We start from the raw sequence: 22,210 nt of genomic DNA, 5'->3' as shown, positions 1-22,210 counted from the left end.
ACATGAATATAAATGGCACATGCGGGGGTTGGGGATGTGGGAACGTGGGGGGGACATGGGGTGGGAATGTGAGGACATGGGGGGACATGGGGATGGGGGGACATGAGGGGATGTGAGGACATGGGGATATGGGGGGACATGGGAATGTGGGGGTGTAGGAACACAGGGACATGAGGGGACAGGGGGGTATGGGGGGTGGGGACATGAGGGGATGTGGGGACATGGGGGGATATGGGGGGTGTAAATGGGAGACATGAGTGTAAATGGCACATGGGGGGACATGGGGATGGGGGGGAGACATGAGGGGGTGTGGGGACATGAGGATACATGGAGATGTGGGGCTGGGGACATGGGGGGGGACATGGGGGTGTGGGAACATGGGGACATGGGACAGGGGGGTATGAGGGGTGGGGACATGAGGGTACAGTGGGACATGAGGGGACATGGGGGTTTGGGGGGACATGGGGGTATGAGGGGACATGGGAATGTTGGGGTGTGGGAACATGGGGACATGAGGGGACACTGGGGAAAGGAGGGGATGGGGGGACGTGGGGGTACAAGGGGATGGGGACATGGGGGTGTGGGGACATGGACAGGATATGGGGGTAGGGGGACATTGGGGTATACAGGGGCATGGGGGACATGGAGACACGGGGGTGTGGTGGGGGCACATGGGACATAGGGACAACGGGTGGATTTAGGGGGGACATAGGAGGACAGGGGGGTATGGGGGGACATGGGGGTTTGGGGACATGGGGGACAGGGGATGTGGGGGTATGGGGACAAGGGGGTTCATGGGGGCTTGGGGACATGTGAGCATGAGTGGAGGGGTAGGAGGACATTGGGGGTATGGGACATGGGGACATTGGGGGCCATGGGAATGTGGTGGGGACATGGGACACAGTGCTATGGTGACAAGGGGATAACAAGAGGGACAGGGACATGGGGACACAGTGCCCGGGGATGCCCTGTCCCCGCTGCCACCTCTGCCCCTCCAGGGACCAGCCAGCTCCGAGGGCACCCGATGTCACCAATGTCCCCCCACGTTGTCCCCCGTGCCACCCCAGCCCTCGCAGCTCAATAAAGTCTTTGTCACCGCAGAGGTGGCACCGTGTCTGTCCCTACAGGGGCACCGGGGTGGGATGGGGACCCCAAAGGGGACATGTCCATGGGGCACACGGGGCTGTGGGGACGGTGGCAGGACCACAGGGTGGGGGACAGGGTGGCACCTCCCAGTGTCCCCGTGTCCCCACGGCGCTGGCACCGGCCCAGCGGCCGCCCCCCGCCGGGGCTATAAGAGGCCGCAGGGTCCGGCCGTGCCAGCGCCACCATGGCACTGTCACCGTCACCCACACGGGCCCTGCTCCTCGCCCTGCTCTGTGCCACCTCAGGTAGGGCCCCCCCAGAGCTGGGGGGTGTCCCCAAAGTTGGGTACCCCCCCAGACTTGGGTGCCCACCCAAAAGTTGGGTGCTCCCCCCCACGGACCTGTGGTGGGGTGGGAGGACCCTCCTCAGAGCTGGGGTTGGGGTGAGGGGGGACCCACATTGGGCGTGAAGGGCCCGGATGCCTGGGTCCCCTCTTGAAAATGACGGGAGGGGCCTTGGGTGGGGGGTCCCGGATGCCTGGGTCCCCACTTGTGGCTGGGATGGGGCACCTTGGTGGTGGGGGGCATGTTGGGGTGGGAGTCCCGGACGCCTGGGTCCCTTCTTGGTGTCTTGGGTGGGATGGGGGGTGTACATTGGGGTGGGGGGTTCCCGGACACGTGGGTCCCGCCCATGGGAGCCAGGGCTGGGGTGGGGCACCTGTGGGGGGGGATGGGTGTTGGGGTGCTCCCGGATGCCTGGGTCCCCTCCCGAAGAGGTGGGGAACCCTTGGGTGGGGGATTCCTGGTTGCCTGGGTCCACTCATGGGGGCTGGGGGTGGAGTGGGGCCCCTGGGGGGGAAATTGGAGTAGGGAGCCCGGACACCTGGGTCCCCTCTTGAAGATGGGAGGGGCCCTTGCGTCCTGGACACCTGAGTCCCTCTTGGGGTTTTGGGGTGGAATGGACACCTGGGGTGGTTATTGGGTGGGTGTCCCCGGACGCCTGGGTCCCCGCGCAGCCGGGGGGGTGTCGGGTGCTGACGGTGGCCGCAGGGCTGGGAGCCCCGGGGGGGGGCTGTGGGCTGCCCCCCTCCGCCTGGTGCCAGAGCTGGGAGTCGGCGCTGCGCTGCGGGGCCCTGGGGCGCTGCGCCCTGGCCTGGGCGCCCCCCGGCACGGTGAGACCCACAACCCGCCTGGCCCCACGGCCCCCACGTGTCCCCATGGCTCCCACGTGTCCCCATGGCCCCCCCGTGGTCCCACACCCCCTTCCTTTGTCCCCATAACCCTCTTGTATGTCCCCATACACCCCCCTGTTCCCCATCTCCCCATGTCCCCCAATGTCCCCATGTCCCCATTCCCTCATGTCACCATGTTCCAATTCCCCCGTGGCCCCATGTACCAAATCTCCCTATGTCCCAAAAACTTCCCATGTCCCCTGTGTCCCCATGTCCTCATGTCCCCATTCCCCCATGTCCCCACCTCCCAATGTCATCCATGTCCCAGTGTCCCCATTTCCCCGTGTCTCCTTGTCCCCTCATCCCCCACATCCCCATCTCCCAATGTCCCCCATGTTCCCCATCTCCCAATGTCCCCCATGTCCTCATGTCCCCTACCTCCCAACATCCCCCATGTCCCAGTATCCCCAGTCCCCCATGTCCCCTCATCCCCCATGTCCCCATCTCCCAATGTCCCCCATGTCCTCATGTCCCCATTCACCCATGTCCCCATTCTCCCATTTCCCCATGTCCCCTTGTCCCCTCACCCTCCACATCCCCATCTCCCAATGTCCCCCATGTCCCCCACCTCCCAATGTCCCCCATGTCCTCATGTCCCCATGCCTCACATGTGTATGTCCCCACACTCCATGTCCCCACCCCACCTCTCCCTCTGCCCCTGAGTTCATGTCCCCACATCCTACGCCCCATACCATATGTCTCCATGTCACACGTCCCCATGTCCCCATGCCACCTCTCTCAGGACATGTGCGCCAACTGCCAGCAGATCGTCACCCTCCTCATCCGCATGGCCAACGAGTCGGCCACCAAGGTGCCCAGGGGACAGGGTGGGGAGGGGGTGGGTGACGGGTGTCCCCGCGGGTGTCACCGTGGGTGCCATGGTGCGCAGGTGGCCGTGGAGGGGTTCCTGCGGCAGGAGTGCGCGGCGCTGCCCGTCCCCACCATGGTGACACCGTGCCAGAACCTGGTGCACCAGTACCTCAGCCTGCTCCTCACCGACATCGAGGGCCACCTCGTGAGTGACACCCGGGGTGCTGGGGGACAGGGGGCATCGTGACAGCTAGGGACACCTTGGGGTGCTGGGAAGGGGGGGTTTGGGTACATCGTGTTGGTTGGAGACACCTTGGGGTGCTGGGGACATGGCACTGGCCAGGGACACCTTGGGGTGCTTGGGGACACTATGCCAGCTGGGGACACTGTAGTGCTGGGGACATTGGGGACACTGCACTGGCCAGGGACACCTTGGAGTGCTTGGGGACACTGTGCCAGCTGGGGACACCTCAGGGTGCTCGGAGGAGGGCTTTGGGGACACCGTATTTGTGGGAAACACTTCAGGGTGCTGGGGACATTGGGGACTTGGGGTGTTTGGGGACACCTTGAGATTCTGGGGGTTTGGGGACACTGTGCCAGCTGGGGACACCTTGGGGTGCATGGGGGGAGATCAGGGACACCTCATGGGTGCTTGGGGACACCACATCAGCAGGGGACACTTTGGAGTGCTGGGTGGGTTTGGGGACATCGTGCCAGCTGGGGACATTTGAGGTGTTGGGGGGGTCAGGGACACCTTAGGGGTGCTTGGGGACACCTCATGGTGCTGGAGGGTTTGGGGACACTGTGCCAGTGGGGGACACCTCAGGGTGTTTTGGGGCTTTGGGGGCATGGTGCCAGCTGGGGACACCTCAGGGTGCTGGGGCCACTGTCCATCCAGGGACAGCTGGGGGTGCTGGGGACACCTGGGGTGTTGGGGACACCGTTCCCCAGGTTACCGCAGGGTCCCCATGCCGGGTGTCCCCCCAGAAGCCCTCGGCCGTCTGTGCCCGCCTGGAGCTGTGCCCGGGGCAGCCAGGGGGGGACCCGGCCCTGTCCCCCCTGGGGACACTCAGCACTCGCCTGCAGGTACGAGGGTGACGGGGACATCAGCACTGGGGCTGCGGGGCACCATGGGGACACGGGTGGGGACATGGGCAGGGATGTGGGCGCAGACATGGGTGTCCCCATGGGCATCTCCACGCACATGGACAACTCTGTGGGCATCTATGTGGGCATGGACATGGGAGTCTCTGTGGGCATCTCCATGGGCATCTCTGGGCAACTACATGGGCATGGATATGGACATGGCCATCACTGTAGGCATCTCCACGGGCATCTCGGTGGGCATGTCCATGGACATGGACAACTCTGTGGGCACCTATGTGGGCATGGACATGGCCATCACTGCAGACATCTCTGTGGGCATGGGTATCTCCATGGGCATCTCCATGGGTGTCTTTATGGTCATCTACATGGGTGACGCCATGGGCTTCTCTATGGGCACCTACATGGGCATGGGCATCTCCATGGGTCTCTTTGTAGTATCTCCGTGGGTATCTACATGGGCATGGGTGTCTCTGTGGGCATCTCCATGGACCTCTATGTGGGCATCCATGTGGGCATGGACACACATGGACTTGGTCATCTCCATGGGCACAGGCATCTCTGTGGACATCTGTGTGGGTGTCTCTGTGGGCATCCACACGGGTGTTTCTGTAGACATGGGTGTCTCTATGGGCATCTCCATGGGCACGGGCATCTCTGTGGACATGTGTGGGTGTCTCTGTGGGCATCCACACGGGTGTTTCTGTAGACATGGGTGTCTCTATGGGCATCTCCATGGGCACGGACATGGGTGTCTCTGTGGGTGTCTCTGTCGGCATGGGCATAGACATGGGCATCTATGTGGGTCTTTCTGTGGGCATCTCCATGGCATGGACTTCTCCGTGGGCATCTCCATGGGCACCTCCGTGGGCATGGAGATGGTGTCTCTGTGGGCATCTCCATGGGCAATGACATGGGCACCTACATGGGCACCTTGGGCATCCCTGTGGGTGTTTCTGTGGGCATCTCCATGGACATCTGTGCGGGCACGTGTATCTCCGTGGGCGAGTCTATGGGGATCTCCATGGGCACGGCCCCACCATTAGGCTCCAGAGTGAACGCCCTCCCGCAGGTGTCCTCCCTGCCCGTGCCCATGCCGCTGTGCTGGCTGTGCCGCACCTTCCTGTCCCGCGCCGAGGCCGCTGTCCCCACGGAGCGCGTGGCGGCGGTGGCCGTGGGGCTGTGCCGGGTGCTGCCGGTGGCGCTGGCCGGCGCGTGCCAGTGCCTGGCCGGGCGCTACGCGGCGCTGGCGCTGGAGGGGCTGCTGGGCCGCGTGGCGCCGCGGCTGCTGTGCCACCTGCTGCTGGCCTGTCGCGAAGGGGATGGCCCCGCGGCGCCCCCCGAGCTGGCACCTCCCCGGCGGCACCGCGAGGTCACCGCGGCCGCGCTGGCCGGTTGTGCTGGCGGTGAGGTGAGCGAGGGGACAGGGGACGGGGTGGCACTGGGGTGGTGTGGCTGGGGAGGGCTGGGGATGTGGGTGAGGGGCACCAGGGGGGTGACAGGGCACCCAAGGGGACATGCTGGGGATCCAAAGGGTGTCACAGAACCTGGGGACACAATATGGGGTGTCACAGCCCCGAGGGACATGCTGGGGACACAAAGGGTGTCACAGGCCCTGGGGACACATCCTAGGGTGTCACAACCCCTGGGGACACGCTCCAGGGTGTCACAGCCCCGAGGGACATGCTGGGGATCCAAAGGATGTCACAGAACCTGGGGACACAATCTGGGGTGTCACAGCTGCAAGGGGACATACTGGGGACCCAAAGGGTGTCACAGACCCTGGGGACACAATATGGGGTGTCACAGCTCCAAGGGGACATGCTGGGGATCCAAAGGATGTCACAGAACCTGGGGACACAATCTGGGGTGTCACAGCTCCGAGGGGACATACTGGGGACTCAAAGGGTGTCACAGAACCTGGGGACACACTCCAGGGTGTCACAGCCCCAAGGGGACATGCTAGGGACACAAAGGGTGTCACAGGCCCTGAGGACAAGTTGGGGACCCAAAGGGTGTCATAGGTTCAGGGGACACAATCTGGGGTGTCACAGCCCCCAGGCACACAGTCCAGATTGTCACAGCCCCAAGGGACACATTCGGAACTGTCACAACCCCTAAGGACATGCTGGGGATCTAAAGGGTGTCACCGGCCCTGGGGACACACTCAGGCCACTCCAACCCTGGGGCGGGGTGTCCTGGGGGTGTCCCCACTCTGACCCCCATGTCCCCGCCGCAGGACCCTCGCCAAGGCCACCCCGTCCCCGCACTGTCCCCAAACTGGGGACCCTGTGCCCTGGGCCCAACCTACTGGTGCTCCAGCCCCACGGCCGCACGCCGCTGCCAGGTCAGCTGGGGACACGGCGGGGGGACAGAGGGGACACGGGGGTGGCCTGTCACCCACCTGTCCCCTCTTGCTGTCCCCAGGCCCTGCAGCACTGCCAGGAGCACGTCTGGCTGTAGGGGACAACGAGGACCCCCCTGCCCCCCAATAAAGCTTGGAAGCCGCCCTGCCTCAGTTTCCCCAAGTTTTGGGGGGGGGTGACAGGGTGGGGGTGACATTTTTATCGGAAAACAAGCGGGTTTTGGCACCTGTGAAACTGTGAAAACCACGAACCCCCCCATGCCCCAAAAAGGAGCGAAAGCGGAAACGGTGACAAAAATAGAGCAGGGGTTTAATTGGGGAAGGGGGGGACACCAGGGGGGATGTCTTGGTGTCCCCAGGGGGAGGGGGTGTCCCCAGGGGGGTCCTCAAGCGCCTTGTTGGTTCGTCTCGTCCTCCTCACGCCGCTTCCAGATCTGCAGAATTGTTGGGGTGACAAGGGGACAATTGGCGGAGAAAAGGGGACAGCTGGGGGAGACAAGGGGACAATTTCTGGGGGGGACAAGGGGACAATTTCCGGGGGACACACGTCACCTGGATGTAGGCCTCCGAGAGGGTGATCATCTGGGGCAGGATGTCGGTGACCTGCAGGTCCTGCAGCTCGTACCACTTCCCGGTGCCCTGCGCAGGGACAACGGTGACATTGGGGTGACACGGGGGTGACAGCGGCGGTGACACGGGGGTGACAGCGGGGGTGGGGACACTCACGTGGTGCAGCACGTGGATGCGGTAGGAGCCCTCGGAGGGTTTCCCGTCGTGCACGATGTTGGCGATCAGGTCGTAGGTGGTGTTGGCGTGGGCGGCCTGCACCTCCTCCGACAGGTACTCGCGCAGGTCCACGTTCCTGGGGACACCCAAACCCCCCAAAATGCTTCCAACCCCCCCCAGATGTTTCCAGCCCTTCCACAGATGCTTCCAACCTCCCCCAGACGCCTTCAACCCCCCAGATGCTTCCAAACCCTCCCCGGATGCCCACAACCCCCCCAGAATGCCGCCAAACCTCCCTAGATGCTCATAACCCCCCCCCAGATGCTTCCAACCACCCCCAGATTCTTCTGACCCCCCCTAGATGCTTCCAAAGCCTCCCCAGATGCCCACAGCCCCCCCAGATGCTTCCAAATCCCTCCCAGATGCCTCCAACCCCCCCAAGATGCTTCCAACCCCCTCCTAGATGCTTCCAACCCTCTCCTAGATGCTTCCAACCCACCACATATGGTTCCAAACCCTCCCTAGATGCTTCCAAACCCTCTCTAGATGCTCCAAACACCTTCTAGATGCCTACAAACCCCATCCTAGATGCTTCCAAAGCCCCCCTAGATGCTTCCAAAGCCTCCTTAAATGGTTCCAACACCTTATAGATGCTTACAACCCGCCCCCAATTCTTTCACACCCCTCCTAGATGTTCTCAGTCTCTCCCTAGATTATTTCAATGTCCCCGCCCCGAGACTCTCAAACCCCTCTTTGGTGGTTTAATACCTTCCCAAGATGCTTTCAACCCATGAGAGATGGTTCCAAACACTTCCTAGATCCTTCCAAACCCCTTCTAGATGCCTACAAACACCCCTTAGATACCTACAAACTCCTCTTAGATACCTACGAACCCCTTCTAGTTGCTTACAAACACGCCTTAGATACCTACAAACTCCTCTTAGATGCCTACGGACCCCTTCTAGATGCCTACAAACACCCCTTAGATACCTACAAACTCCTCTTAGATGCCTACGAACCCCTTCTAGTTGCTTCCAAACCCCTTCTAGATGCTTACAAACACCCCTTAGATACCTACAAACTCCTCTTAGATACCTACGAACCCCTTCTAGATGCTTCCCCCTCGCCATGTGCTTCCAAACCCCTCCTAGATCCCTCCAGACCCCCAAAAGGGTGCAGGGAAAGGGGACACAGGGACCTCAAGCACCCCCCCGATGTTCTTAGGCGCTCACGTGATGGGGAAGTTGACGATGGTGGGGTTCTTCTCCACAAAGAAGTTGTTCTTTGTGAAGCGCTTGATGCAGAAGATGAGGTAGGGAGGCAGCTTGGTGAGCTGGAAGCGCTTGAGGAAGTTCTCCTTGTAGGTCTTGTACTCCTTCTCGGTGACGCCGTTGAACTTGGCCAAGATGCTGAAGAGCGGGACCTGGGGGATGATGAGCTGCTCCTTCTCGTCCTTGTAGAGCGGGGCGGTGGGCAGGTCCAGCGTCAGGTACATGAAGGTGGATTCCACCATCATCTCCTGGTACTCGGCGTTCTGCAGGAGCTGCGCCTTCTCCTCGGCCGGCTGCGGGACACGGGGCTCAGCGGGGGACTTTGGGGACACCCCCTTGCGGTCAGAACCCACCGTGACCCTTCCATGGACTCACCAGATCCGGGTGAGGAAGCTTCTTGGTGAAGATGCGCATGGAGCCCTGGAAGACGTCGGTGACGATGGCTGCGGGGCCAGAATGATGTTAGCGGGGAACACCAGGGGTGACAAGCGTCACCCCATGGGGTGCCCCAAGGGAATTAGGGGCCTTCATCGCCCTCTGCTCACTCTTCTTCTTCCTCTTGGTGCCGCCCAGGGCTGAGTGCAGCGCGTTGAGGAACCAGGACAGGAATTCCACCCCGTCGCCTGAAACCAGAAGGTCCATCAGAACCAGGCAGGGACAGACCCAGCGTGTCGCCCCACACAATCCACAGAATCCCAGAGTGTCAGGGGCTGGAAGGAACCTGGAAAGCTCATCCAGTGCAATCCCCCCATGGAGCAGGAACACCCAGATGAGGTTACACAGGAAGGTGTCCAGGCGGGTTGGAATGTCTGCACAGAAGGAGACTCCACAACCCCCCTGGGCAGCCTGGGCCAGGCTCTGACACCCTCACTGAGAACAAGTTTCTTCTCATATTGAAGTGGAACCTCCTGTGTTCCAGTTTGCACCCATTACCCCTTGTCCTATCACTGGCTGTCACCGAGAAGAGCCTGGCTCCATCCTCCTGACACTCCCCCTTTAGATATCTGTAAACATGAATGAGTCCCCCCTCAGTCTCCTCTTGTCCAGCTCCAGAGCCCCAGCTCCCTCAGCCTTTCCTCACCCGGGAGATGCTCCACTCCCTGCAGCATCTTTGTTGCCCTGCGCTGGACTCTCTGCAGCAGTTCCCTGTCCTGCTGGAACTGAGGGGCCACAACTGGACACAAGATTCCAGGTGTGGTCTCCCCAGGGCAGAGCAGAGGGGCAGGAGAACCTCTCTGACCCACTGACCACCCCCTTCTAACCCACCCCAGGTCCCATTGGCTTCCTGGCCACAAGGGCCCAGTGCTGGCTCATGGTCACCCTGCTGTCCCCAGGACCCCCAGCTCCCTTTCCCCTACGCTGCTCTCTAATAGGTCATTCCCCAACTTATACTGGACCCTGGGGTTGTTCCTGCCCAGATTCAAGACTCTACACTTGCCCTTGTTCTATTTCATTACATTTTTCCTGCCCAACTCTCCAGCCTGTCCAGGTCTCTGATGGCAGCACAGCTTCCAGTGTCACCACTCCTCCAGCTTGGTGTCATCAGCAAACTTGCTGACACTCACTCTATTCCCTCGTCCAAATCATTGATGAATATATTGAATAATCCCGGCCCCAGCACTGCCCCTGAGGCACTGCACTGGATACAGGCCTCAACTGGACTCTGCCCATTGACCACGACTCTCTGGTTGTTTCCTTCACCCCGTTCCTCACCTTGTTTGGTGATCTGGAAGTTCTTCTTGCTGCAGAGCACCACAGCCTGCAGCATCTCGTGGGGAGAGACGTGGGCTTTGAAATTCCGGGGGTTCCAGAGCTTCCGCATGAGCTCCCCGAACCGCTGCACCAGCAGGAACATCACGTCCCCAGGCGGGCGCTGGATCCGCCCGTAATTCTCCTCCTCCAAAAAATAATTCCGCAGCGGCGGGACGTTGGACAAGGCCTGTGGGAGAGGAGCCGGGAGCACCCTGGAGTGAGGTTTTGAGGGGTTTTCGCCCCAAAAATGAATCCCACAGCTGGGGCCGGTTCTGTTTAATCTCCTTATCAATGATCTGGATGAAGGGATCGAGTGCACACTCAGTAATGTCACAGATGACACCGAGTTGGGTGGAGTGTTGATCTGCTGAGGGCAGGCGGCTCCACAGAGGGATCTGGCCCGGCTGGATCGATGGGCCGAGGCCAATTGTCTGAGGGTCAACAGGCCAAGTGCCGGGTCCTGCCCTTGGGCCACAACAACCCCATGAACGCTGCAGCTGGGGAAGAGCAGCTGGAAAAGGACATGGGGGTGTTGGTGACAGCGGCTGAACATGAGCCAGCGTGTGCCCAGGTGGCCAAGAGGCCACCAGCATCCTGGCTGGTACCAGCACTGTGTGGCCAGCAGGCCCAGGGCAGCGACCGTCCCTGTGCTGGGACCTGGGGAGGAAAAACCTCGAATCCTGGGGGCAGTTCTGGGCCCCTCAGCTCAGGGCTCAAAATGGCGGCACCAAAATCACCTCAGGGCTCAAAATGGTGGCACCAAAATCACCTCAGGGCTCAAAATGGCGGCACCACAATCACCTCAAAACACAAAATGGCGGCCCCAGGGGTGGCGGGATCACCTCATGAAAGCCCTTGAGGTGCTGGAGCGAGTTGAGAGAAGGGAACGGAGCTGGTGAGGGGCTGGAGCACAAGTGTGATGGAGCGGCTGAGGGACCTGGGGGTTCAGCTGGAGAACAGGAGCTGAGGGGAGACCTTCTGATCTCTGAACTGCCTGAAAGGAGCTTGGAGCCAGGGGGGTCGGGCTCTGCTCCCCAGGAACAAGCGCCAGGAGCAGAGGAAACGGCCTCAAGTTGCGCCAGGGGAGGTTGAGGTTGGATGTGGGAACAATTTCTTCCCCAAGGGGCTGTGGGGCATTGGAACAGGCTGCCCAGGGCAGTGCTGGAGTCACCATCCCTGGAGGTTGGACAGACGGACATGAGGTTCTCAGGGACATGGGGCAGTGCCGGGGGTGGGTTACAGGTGGGCTCCATGATCTCGAGGGGCTTTTCCAGCCCCACCGTCCCCATGGTACCTGCAGCACGGCGTTGGCGTAGTCGTTGGCTTTGATGTTGTTGAGCCCCACGATGCCGGGCAGGTACGTGGTGCCATCGTAGGCGCGGGACAGCTTGGCCTGCCGGTCGAGATTGGCGATCTGCTGCGCCGTGAACGTCGGCTTCAGCACGTACTGCAGAGAGATGTGGCGTCAGGACAACAGGGGGGACACCCGAACCCCCCGGGGTGGCTGCGTCACCCCCCACACCGTGATGTCCTCCAGCGAGGAGTCGATGATCTCGTAGTTGTCGGGCAGGCAGTAGAACTTGAGGGTGTGCAGGTTGAGGAAGACGTGGTGGCTGAGCTGGACGCTGTGGATGTAGGCGTGGGACTTCAGCCCGCGGCCTGCGGGGACAGGGGACACATGGAGGGGACGTTTGGGGGGTCAGAGGGAGCCCCCAAAGGGAGGGAAGAGGGACAGGGAAGGCGTAAGAAGGTGGAGGTGGAACACAGGTGAGTCCTCCCCACCCAAAGCTGGGGGTGGCTTATGTCCTCCTGAGGGTCGCTGTGTCGCCCCCAGCAGCATCCGTGTCCCCAGGTGTCCCCCATGTCCCCCCCACACCACTCCTGTCCCTGGGTGTCCCTAGTGTCCCCTCACACAACCCCTGTCCCTGGGTGTCCCCCTCAGCTCATCCCTTCCCTGGGTGTCCCCAGTGTCCCCCAGCACCACCCCTGTCCCTGGGTGTCCCTAGTGTCCCCTCACACCCGCCCTGTCCCTGGGTGTCCCCCTCAGCTCATCCCTGTCCCTGGGTGTCCCCATGTTCCCCTCAGCTCATCCCTGTCCCTGGGTGTCCCCATGTTCCCCTCAGCTCATCCCTGTCCCTGGGTGTCCCCGGTGTCCCCCAGCACCACCCCTGTCCCTGGGTGTCCCCATGTTCCCCTCAGCTCATCCCTGTCCCTGGGTGTCCCCATGTTCCCCTCAGCTCATCCCTGTCCCTGGGTGTCCCCGGTGTCCCCCAGCACCACCCCTGTCCCTGGGTGTCCCCATGTCCCCCTCAGCTCATCCCTGTCCCTGGGTGTCCCCATGTTCCCCTCAGCTCATCCCTGTCCCTGGGTGTCCCCGGTGTCCCCCAGCACCACCCCTGTCCCTGGGTGTCCCCGGTGTCCCCCAGCACCACCCCTGTCCCTGGGTGTCCCCATGTTCCCCTCAGCTCATCCCTGTCCCTGGGTGTCCCCGGTGTCCCCCAGCACCACCCCTGTCCCTGGGTGTCCCTGGTGTCCCCCAGCACCACCCCTGTCCCTGGGTGTCCCCAGTGTCCCCCAGCACCACCCCTGTCCCTGGGTGTCCCCAGTGTCCTCCCCAGTAGCACTGCAGCCCCTGGGTGTACCCAAGTCCCCCCCCAGTGGCATCCCTGTCCCTTGGTGTCCCCTCCCACACCACCCCCGCCCCTGGCTGTCCCCACGTCCCCCCACACCACCCCTGTCCCCAGATGTCCCCGGTGTCCCCGGGGCTCACCCTGGAAGTACTTCCCGCAGACCAGGCAGGCGTAGACGTTGATGTGCGACAGTGAGATGGAGCAGAGCTTCTCAAAATCGAAGTCCAAGACGCTCCTGTGGGGGGACACAGCTTGGGGGGGACCTTCGGGGACAGGGGGGACCCTCGGGGACATAGGGGACCGCTGGGGACCCCAACCTGCCCCCCGCACTCACTTGTTGATGGTGTCCAGGTAGGGGCAGTGGCGGCTGCGCTGGTCCTCGGGGTCGAACCGCCCATAGCGCACTGGGAGCGGTAATTAACAAGGGGGGCGTTAATAAAAGGGGGGGTCATTAATGAAAATAAGGGATCATTAATTAAGAGGGGTCCATTAGCAAAGAAGGGGGTCGTTAATGAGTGGGGGGAGCTACTAATTAAGAGGGGGAGTGTTAGCAAAGAAGGGGGTTGTTAACAAATGAGGGGCTTGTTAGCAAGGGGGTGTCATTAACAAATGGGGGGCGTTAATGAAGAGGAGGATCATTAGCAAAGAGGGAGACTGGTAATGGAGGGGGGTCATTAATGAAGGGGGTCTCGTTAGCAAAAGGGTGATCATTAGCAAAGGGGTTCGTTAACAAACGGGGGGGTTGTTAATGAGGAGGTTTGTCATTAATGGAGAATTGTTAATGGCGGGGGGGGGGGGTCACAAGGGGCCCGTTAGCACGAGGGTGACGCCTCGTATCAGAGACAGAGCAAATGTCCCCCCGGTGAGCCCCCCCGGTGCCGCCGCCTCCCCAGCCCGGGCTCCCGGCTCAGCCCCGGTGCCCCCGGCCATCCGCTCTCCCGGTCCGCACCGGTGGGCTCGGGCTCCGGGTCGGAGTCGCCATCAGGCTCCCGCTCCCGCTTCACCCGCACGGGGCCGGCGGGGGCCGCGGAAACTCCCGAGGAGCCGGTCCCGGTCCCCGGCTCCCGCTTGATCCGCGCGGGATCCACCGGCAGCGGGAGGGCCTGGCCCGGCTCCGCCGCCTCCCGCCGCCCGCGCTCCCGCTCCGCCTCCCGCCGCCCCCGGGAACGCTCCGTGTCCCCGTCCCGGCGGCTCCGCGACGATCCCCGCGCTGCTGCTGACGATGATGAGGAGGAGGAGGAGGAGCCGCCGCCCCGCGGGGCCGCCCGGGGCTCCCGGTCCCGCTTCCCGCGGCTCGACATCCCGCACAGCGCGCGGCGGGGGCGGGGCCACACCGGGGGGCGGGGCCACGCCGGGGGGAGGGCGGAGTCAGACTGCTCAGCGAGACCGAGTGCGCATGCGCTGTCTTCCAACCGGCAGCAGTGCCACCGCCTCCTCGTTAATACTCATGCGCGCAACCGCCGGGCCGGCCCGCGCCCCTCCCGCGCCTGCGCAGTGCGGCGCTCCCACACCGGCGCGTGCGCGCGGGGCCGCGGCGGCCGGCGGGGCTTTTAAAGGGGCCGCGTCCCGTTAACGGCGGCGCCGTTCCGGTGGCGGCGGCTGATGGAGGCGAGCGCGGGCTGGCGCTGCCGGCCGGGTGGGCGGCTCGATATGAGTCACGGCTTCGTGCGGCACATCCGCCGCAACCAGATCGCCAGGTATCAGCATCGGCGGGGCTTTCACCCGGTAAATCCCCCCCCCCCCCACCCCGGTAACCCTCCCCCCGGTGCGCAGGGACGCGTACGAGCGGGCGGTGCGGCAGGCGCGGGGGCGGGCGAGGGGGCGGCTCATCCCGACGCCCCCCCGGCCCCGCCGCCCCGACCAGCAGGTGTACCGGCCGCGGCGGCCCGGTGAGCGGGGACCCATGGGGGGGCACTTCTGGGTGGGGGGGTCACCCGTGGGGGAACGGGGATGAGGGGCGAACCCCAGTGAGAACGGGGGGCACCCCGGGGGAGGTCGCCCATGGGGGATGGGAATCGGGGGCACCCAAGGGTGGGGGAACATGGGGGATGGGAATCGGGGGCACCCAAGGGTGGGGGAACATGGGGGGGACACCCGTGGGTGGGGGGAGAGTGCTGGGGCATGGGGGTCACCCAAGAAATATGGGGGGACCTTGGGTGGGGGGGAGCCAGGATGGGGGGGTATCTAGTAGATGGGGGGGCACCCCAGGGTGTGGTCCTAAGAGGTGTTTGGGGGCTGGGGGGCACCCAAGGGTGACACAGGGGTGGGGAGCACGCGGGGGGGGCACCCAAGGGTGACACAGGGGTGGGAAACACCCGGGGGGGGCACCCATGGGTGAGGAAAAATTATGGGGGATCTTGGGGTACACTGGGACATGGGGGGCACCCATGGGTGGGGTGGAGGGGGGTTCCTAGGAGGTGTTTGAGGTCTGGGGGGGGGGGGCACCTGGGAGTGGGGAAAAATGGGGGGGGACCTTGGGGTATGCTGGGACATGGGGCAGCACCCATGGGTGGGGTGGGGTATGAGGGGCACCCAAGAGATGGGGGGCACCACAAGGTGGGATCCTGAGAGGTGTTTGGGGCTAGGGGGGCACCCAGGGCGGGGGGAGAAAAAGGGGGGGACCTTGGGGATGTGGGGGGGCACCCATGAGTGGGGGGAGAGTGCTGGGGCATGGGGGTCACCCAAGAGATGGGGGGCACCCATGGGTGGGATCCTAAGAGGTGTTTGGGGCTAGGGGGGCACCCAAGGGTGACCTAGTGCTGGAGAAGGGGCACCCAAGGGTGCGGGGGGGTGGGGCCCACCGTCCCCCCTGAGGGTTTGGGTGCCACAGGGGGTCCCGGGGGCGACGCCAGCCCGGATCCCCCCTCCGGTGACCCCCGCGGGCCCCGGCTCTTCTGCCTGGAGTACGAGGGGGACGACGGGCACGTCACCGCGGTCATCGTGCACCAGGTGGGGACACCCCCACCCCAGGGGGTTTACAGGGGTGCCGGGGGGCCCTGGGCACCCCGGGTGACACGGTGTGGCAGGGGGACAGCGCGGAGGACGTGACACGGCGCGTCTGCGCCCGGAGCCCCCTGGAGCCCCCGCTGCGGCGGGCGCTGTGCCGGCGCGTGCAGGACGAGCTCAGCAAGCGCCGCGGGACGGGGTGACGCTGCCGCCCCGCCTGGGGACAGCGTCACCCCCTGGGATGCTGCCACCCCCCGGGGACAGTGTCACCCTCAGGGGACAGTGCCGGCTGCTGCCTGGTGACAATAAAGGTGCTGCGAGGGGCTGGCGTGTGGCTCTGCTTGGGGAAACTGAGGCACGGGGAGGGGCTTGGGGACACCAGTGTCACCCCAGGGTCTCCTCCCAGGCCTCTAGTCTTGGTGGCAGGGCTGCATCCCCCACTTGTCCCCCCCAACTCCTGGGTTGGTGGCACCTGGGGACAAGGCCAAGTGTCCCCAGGACTGGTTGAACTGGTTTGTTATTGTAGGGTCTCCTAAACCAAATCCTGTTGGCTTGTTATTGTAGGGTCTCCCAAAACAGATCCTGTTGGCTTGTTATTGTAGGGTCTCTTCAAAACAAATCCTACTGGTTTGTTATTGTAGGGTCTCTTCAAAACAAATCCTACTGGTTTGTTATTGTAGGGTCTCCTAAAAACAGATCCTGTTGGCTTGTTATTGTAGGGTCTCCTAAACCAGATCCTGTTGGCTTGTTATTGTAGGGTCTCCCAAAACAGATCCTGTTGGCTTGTTATTGTAGGGTCTCTTCAAAACAAATCCTACTGGTTTGTTATTGTAGGGTCTCTTCAAAACAAATCCTACTGGCTTGTTATTGTATGGTCTCCCAAAATAGATCCTGCGGGGTTGTTATTGTAGGGTCTCCCAAAATGAGTCCTGGTGCTTGTTTATTGTAGGGTCTCCCCAAATGGTTCCTGCTGGTTTGTTATTGTAGGGTCTCTCCATAACAGACCATGATGGGTCCTTATTGTAGGGTGTCCCCAAGCCATTCCCGCTGGTTTGTTATTGTAGGGTCTCCCCAGTTCTGTCGGGCTCCCTGTGGCTTGGTGTATGTCCCTATAGTGCCCCCCACCCCGGGCTGTATGTCCCTATAGTGTCCCCCAGAGCTGTGCTCCCTCTCCCTGGGGCTGTACATCCCTATATTGCCCCTATAGTGTGTGTGTGTGTCCCTATAGTGTGTCCCCTGGGGTTGTGTGTCCCTATAGTGTGTCCCCTGGGGTTGTGTGTCCCTATAGTGTGTCCCCTGGGGTTGTGTGTCCCTATAGTGTGTCCCCTGGGGTTGTGTGTCCCTATAGTGTGTCCCCTGGGGTTGTGTGTCCCTATAGTGTGTCCACCTGGGGCTGTGTGTCCCTATAGTATCCCTGGGGCTATATGTCCCTATAGTGTGTTCCTCCAGGGCTGTGTGTCCCTATAGCTTGTGTCCCAAGGACTCTATGTCCCTATAGTATGTCCCCCTGGCTATATGTCCCCACAGGGACTTGGGGACATTGGGGACACAGGGACTGTGGGGAGGGGCGATGGTGGAGACATGGGGACATAAGGACTGTGGGGGAACTATGGGGACAAGGGGACATGGAGGACCATGTGGACATAGGGACTATGGGGAAGGTCATGGTGGAGATGTGGGGACCGTGGGGACATAGGGACTACAGGGACATGGGGACCGTGGGGGAACTACAGGGATAAAGGGACCATGGGGACAAGGGGGAAGGGGCATCATGGGGACAATGAGGATATAGGGGGACAATGGGGACACAGGGACCACGGGGGTATCAGGGGATCATGGGGACAAGGGTACCCCAGAGAAGGGACACTGTGGGGACAAGGGTGCTGGCAGGGAGGGGACACATGGAGACATGGACACCACAGGAACGGGCCACACAGGGACAGTGGGGACAAGGAGATCATGAGGTTTGTGGCACAGTGAGGACAGGGGGACACAGGCAATGTGGGACACATGGGGCTGGTGGGGATGTGGCACACAGGGGTCACAGCACTGGGACATTTGGGGACCCCAGGGCTGGGACATGGGGACATGGCAAGTCCTATGTGGGCCCCCCCCTGTGACCGTGTCCCTCCCACCGGGGGTGACCGGGACTGGGTGGTGATGAGGGTGTCCCTTGTCCCCCCACCATGGGAAGTGGCAGCAGAGCCCCCTGCCCTCCCCATGGTCCTGGTCCCATCTGTGTCCCCTCCTGCCCTGTCCCCACCTGGTGTCCTCTGGGGCCACAGAACAGGACCCTGTGTGTGTCCCCCCTCCCCGGGTCCATGTCACCAGGACCCCTCCGCCGCCCCCCCCCCCCCCAGCTCAAGGTCCACGTGTCCCCAGATGTGAGTCCCCCCATCCCTGGGGACCCCTGTGTCCCCACAGCCCCCCGCCGCAGTCCCCACGGGGGTGGCAGTGCCACCACACTGCGCCCTTTGTTCCCTGGCACCAGCACCCGCCTGGCACCGCCCCCCCCGGGACAGCACGTGTCTGTCCCCTCCCGTGTCCCCACTTGTATCCCCACGTGTCCCCATGCCTGTCCCCACTCATACCCTCCCCTGTGTCCCCCTTCTGTCCCCCCCTCCATGTCCCCACACCCCTCCACTGTCCCCACACCTGTCCTGTGTCCCCACTCATATGCCCTATGTCCCCACAATTGTCCCCACTTATATCCCCATATGTCCCCATGCCTGTCCCCACTCATACCCTCCCCTGTGTCCCCCTTCTGTCCCCCCCTCCATGTCTCCCCGTCTGTCCTGTGTCCCCACTCATATCCCCTATGTCCCCATAATTGTCCCCACATCTGTCCCCACCTGTGTCCCCCTCCATGTCCCCATGCCTGTTCCCGCTCGTACCCTCCCCTGTGTCCCTCCTTCTGTCCCCCTCCATGTCCCCACACCTGTCCCCTCCACTGTCCCCCCGTGTCCCCACACCGCACACATGCAGCCCCACACATCTTGTCACCCCTGTATTCTCAGGGGACAGTGTTGACTGGGGGGTCCCAGCTGGGGGACAGGGTGGCTCTGGGTGGGGACAGGGTGGCTCTAGGTGGGGATGGTGCCGGTGACCAGGAGGATGATGAGGATGAGGATGATGACACCCACGACGCCGAGGATGATGAGCAGCTTCACGTTCTTCCACCAGTACCGCCGGACCACCTTCTGCGATGTCACCTTGAAGTGCTGCGACTGTGGGGACACCGCTCAGGGGGACGTGGGGACACCCCCTGCCACCCTGGGGACATCTGCTGTGACCTCAGGGACCCCCACCGCCCTCCTGAAATACCCACTGTGACCCCAGCGACACCTGTTGTCACCCCAGAGGCACCCACTGACACCCTGGGGACAGCCCTGCTGCCCTGGGGACCCCCATTGTCACCCTTGGGGACACTGCTGCAACCCCAGGGAGACCTGTTGCTGCCCTTGGGGACACCCCACTGCCACCCAAGTGTCCCATGTCCCCACTCCCAGTGCCCAGCTGGACCTGGTGCCCCCTCAGGGACCTGGTGTCCCACAGCCCCATGTCCCCTCTCCGGGGACCTGATGCCACCTCAGGGACCCTGTGCCCACCCTGAGGACACTGTGGCCACCTTGGGGACTTTGTACCCACCCCAGGGACCTTGTGCACATGGAGGCACTTGGTGTCACCTCAAGGACACTGTGCCCATCCTGAGGATGCTGTGACCACCTTGGGAACCTTGTGGCCACCCTGGGGACCCTGTGCCCACCTTCAGGACCTTGTACCCAACTTGGGGACCCAGTACCCAGCCTGGGGACCCTGTGCACTCCTTAGGGGTCCTGAGCCACCTTGAGGACCTTGTGTCCATCTTGGAGACCCTCTGTCACCTTGGGGATCCTCTTTCACCTTGGGGACCCTGTGCCCATCCATCTTGGAGACACTGTGTCACCTTGAGGACCCTATGCCCAACTTGGGGACCTTGTGCCACCTTGGGGACCACTCCAAGGACCTTAAGCCCAAACAGGGACTTGGTGCCACCTCAAGGACCTTGTGCCCACCATGAGGACTCTGTGGCCACCTTGAGGACCTTGTGCCCAACGTGGGGACCCTGTGCCACCTTGAGGACCTTGTGCCCAACGTGGGGACCCTGTGCCCACCCTGGGGACCCCGTGCAACCTTGAGGACCTTGTGCCCAATGTGGGGACCCTGTGCCACCTTGAGGACCTTGTGCCCAACGTGGGGACCCTGGGGACCCTGTGCAACCTTGAGGACCTTGTGCCCAACGTGGGGACCCTGTGCCCACCCTGGGGACCCTGTGCAACCTTGAGGACCTTGTGCCCAATGTGGGGACCCTGGGGACCCTGTGCCACCTTGAGGACCTTGTGCCCAGCATGGGGACCCTGTGCCACCTTGGGGACCCTGTGCCACCTTGAGGACCTTGTGCCCAGCGTGGGGACGCTGTGCCCCGCGGTGTCCCCGCACTCACAGTGGCCTCCAGGTCCTGGCTCTTGTCGTGCAGCCGCTCCAGGTTCTCCCCCCGCGCCAGGATCTGCTCCACGTTCCGCGTCATGATGGTGGTGACGCCCTCGACCTCGCGCTGCAGCGCCTGCACGCGCCCGCTGGCCCTGTCACCGCTGTCACCGCTGTCACCCCTGTCACCGCTGTCACCGCTCCTTGTGCCCCCCGTCCCGCCGCTCTCCTGGCAGCACAGGACGGGTGTCAGCTGGGCACCCAGCCCCCTATGGGGACCCCCTATACACCCCATGGGCACCCCATATACACCCTATAGGCACCGCATACACACCCTATAGATAACCCTTGGGAACACCCCATATGCACCCTATAGGCACTCCATAAACACCCCAGACACCCCATAGATACTCTGTGTACACCCTATAGACACCCCATAGGTGCTCCATATATACCCCATAGGCATCCCCTGGACACCCCATATACACCCTGTAGAGCCACTAAATACACACCCTTGGAACCCCATGTACACCCTATATGCACCCTATAAACACCCCAGACACCCCACACACACCCTATAGACTCTCCCCAGGCACCCCACGTATACCCTATAGGCATCCCATAGGCACACCATATGTCCCCCATACCAACACCAAGAACCCATCAGTGCCCATATGCACCCGAGCACTTCCCCAAGCACCCCCCAGCCACCTCATATGTACCCTATATGTACCCCAGTGCCCCCATATGCCCCCTGGGCACCCTCTATACACCCCCTGACCACCCCATAGGTGCCCCGTGTCCACCCCACACACCCCATAGGCACTTCCTTGAGCACCCTATAGGCACCCTGGGAACCTGCCAGCACCCTATAGCCACCCCATATGTAGCCCAGCCCCCCCATATGCACCCTGGACCCCCCATATACATCCCATGTGCACCCCCAAGCACCCTATATGCACCCTGACCACCCCATAGGCACTTCCTTGAGTACCCTATAGGCGCTATGGGCACCCACCACCACTCTTTTGCCCCCCCATACACACCCTAGTCCCCCCATATGTACCTCAGCCCCCCCATATGCACCCCATAGACACCCCATAGGTGCCCTGTGTCCACCCCACACACCCCATAGGCACTTCCTTGAGCACCCTATAAGCGCTATGGGCACCCACCACCAGCCTTTTGCCCCCCCATATATACCCTAGTCCCCTCATATGTACCCCAGCCCCCCCATATGCACCCCATAGACACCCCATAGGTGCCCCATGTCCACCCCACACACCCCACAGGCACTTCCTTGAGCACCCTATAGGCTCCCCAGGCACCCCTCTGCACCCTATAGCCCCCCCAAATGTACCTCAGCCCCCCATAATGTCCCCCAGGCCCCACCATGTATATCCCAGCCCCCCCATATGCCCCTGAGCACCCCCTATGCCCCCCCATGGACACGCCCCACCCGCCCCACAGGTGCCCGTGTCCGCCCCACAGCCCCAGGCCCCGCCCCAGCCCCCCGTGGTCCCCCCATTGCCCCTATGGGTCCCCGGTCCCACCATGGCCGGTCCCGGTCCCGCTCCCGCCGCCGCTGACCCCGACCCCGCCCCCTCGGGGCTTCCGGGAGCGGCGGCACCGGCGGGGGGCGGGGTCAGAGAGGTATGGGCAGGGTCAAGGTGTGACAGGGGCGGGGTCGGGGATGTGTGGGCGGGGTCAAGAGTGACAGGGGCGGGGCCAGAGGGGTTGTGGGCGGGGGTCTGGAATGTGTGGGCGGGGTCGGGGGTGACAGAGGCGGGACCGGGAGAGATGTGGGCGGGGCCAGGAGAGA

General features: G+C 62.9%; 4 protein-coding genes across 4 annotated transcripts; 2 read left to right on the top strand and 2 right to left on the bottom strand.

Moving 5' to 3' along the window:
- Positions 1-1,330: 1,330 nt before the first annotated feature.
- Positions 1,331-6,694, top strand: SFTPB (surfactant protein B; the record flags this gene model as incomplete). Its single annotated transcript, XM_082072776.1, has 8 exons — positions 1,331-1,391; positions 2,136-2,257; positions 3,060-3,128; positions 3,207-3,332; positions 4,115-4,213; positions 5,304-5,642; positions 6,471-6,578; positions 6,659-6,694. The coding sequence occupies 8 exons, from the start codon at positions 1,331-1,333 to the stop codon at positions 6,692-6,694; spliced, it is 960 nt and encodes a 319-aa protein (XP_081928902.1).
- A 191-nt stretch (positions 6,695-6,885) lies between these two features.
- USP39 (ubiquitin specific peptidase 39) lies at positions 6,886-14,320 on the bottom strand. The gene is made up of 12 exons (XM_082072579.1): positions 13,925-14,320; positions 13,310-13,379; positions 13,116-13,210; positions 11,868-12,004; positions 11,640-11,792; positions 10,307-10,532; positions 9,139-9,216; positions 8,969-9,036; positions 8,555-8,886; positions 7,323-7,458; positions 7,149-7,235; positions 6,886-7,030 (listed from the first exon to the last, which is right to left on the bottom strand). The coding sequence occupies exons 1-12, from the start codon at positions 14,274-14,276 to the stop codon at positions 6,983-6,985; spliced, it is 1,782 nt and encodes a 593-aa protein (XP_081928705.1). The 5' UTR covers positions 14,277-14,320; the 3' UTR covers positions 6,886-6,982.
- Positions 14,321-14,456: 136 nt separating this feature from the next.
- LOC309449991 (UPF0561 protein C2orf68) lies at positions 14,457-16,244 on the top strand. The gene is made up of 4 exons (XM_082072580.1): positions 14,457-14,672; positions 14,749-14,864; positions 15,806-15,924; positions 16,002-16,244. The coding sequence occupies exons 1-4, from the start codon at positions 14,578-14,580 to the stop codon at positions 16,122-16,124; spliced, it is 453 nt and encodes a 150-aa protein (XP_081928706.1). The 5' UTR covers positions 14,457-14,577; the 3' UTR covers positions 16,125-16,244.
- Positions 16,245-18,915: 2,671 nt separating this feature from the next.
- Positions 18,916-22,033, bottom strand: VAMP8 (vesicle associated membrane protein 8). Its single transcript, XM_082072520.1, has 3 exons — positions 21,942-22,033; positions 20,405-20,617; positions 18,916-19,148 (listed from the first exon to the last, which is right to left on the bottom strand). Exons 1-3 carry the CDS (start codon positions 21,942-21,944, stop codon positions 19,005-19,007), a joined length of 360 nt encoding a protein of 119 aa, XP_081928646.1. The 5' UTR covers positions 21,945-22,033; the 3' UTR covers positions 18,916-19,004.
- Between the last annotated feature and the right edge of the window lie 177 nt (positions 22,034-22,210).

This window comes from Streptopelia decaocto, assembly GCF_964273445.1.
Source record: "Streptopelia decaocto genome assembly, chromosome: 25".
NCBI lineage: Eukaryota > Metazoa > Chordata > Aves > Columbiformes > Columbidae > Streptopelia > Streptopelia decaocto.
Note: the sequence above shows the minus strand (reverse complement) of the source record. Positions and strands in the feature narration are given on the sequence as shown.

Bases quoted from the DNA above. Each gene is read 5' to 3' on its own strand.
- LOC309449991 (XM_082072580.1), top strand. From the start codon at position 14,578: ATGGAGGCGAGCGCGGGCTGGCGCTGCCGGCCGGGTGGGCGGCTCGAT. The intron at 14,673-14,748 runs GTATCAGCATCG...CCCGGTGCGCAG, and splicing joins CGCCGCAACCAGATCGCCAG to GGACGCGTACGAGCGGGCGG. The intron at 15,925-16,001 runs GTGGGGACACCC...ACGGTGTGGCAG, and splicing joins CCGCGGTCATCGTGCACCAG to GGGGACAGCGCGGAGGACGT.
- VAMP8 (XM_082072520.1), bottom strand. The intron at 19,149-20,404 runs GTGAGTGCGGGG...GTGTCCCCACAG, and splicing joins GCCAGGACCTGGAGGCCACT to TCGCAGCACTTCAAGGTGAC.
- USP39 (XM_082072579.1), bottom strand. From the start codon at position 14,276: ATGTCGAGCCGCGGGAAGCGGGACCGGGAGCCCCGGGCGGCCCCGCGG. The intron at 13,380-13,924 runs GTGCGGACCGGG...TACCGCTCCCAG, and splicing joins CCCGGAGCCCGAGCCCACCG to TGCGCTATGGGCGGTTCGAC. The intron at 8,887-8,968 runs GTGAGTCCATGG...CGTGTCCCGCAG, and splicing joins AGCTTCCTCACCCGGATCTG to CCGGCCGAGGAGAAGGCGCA.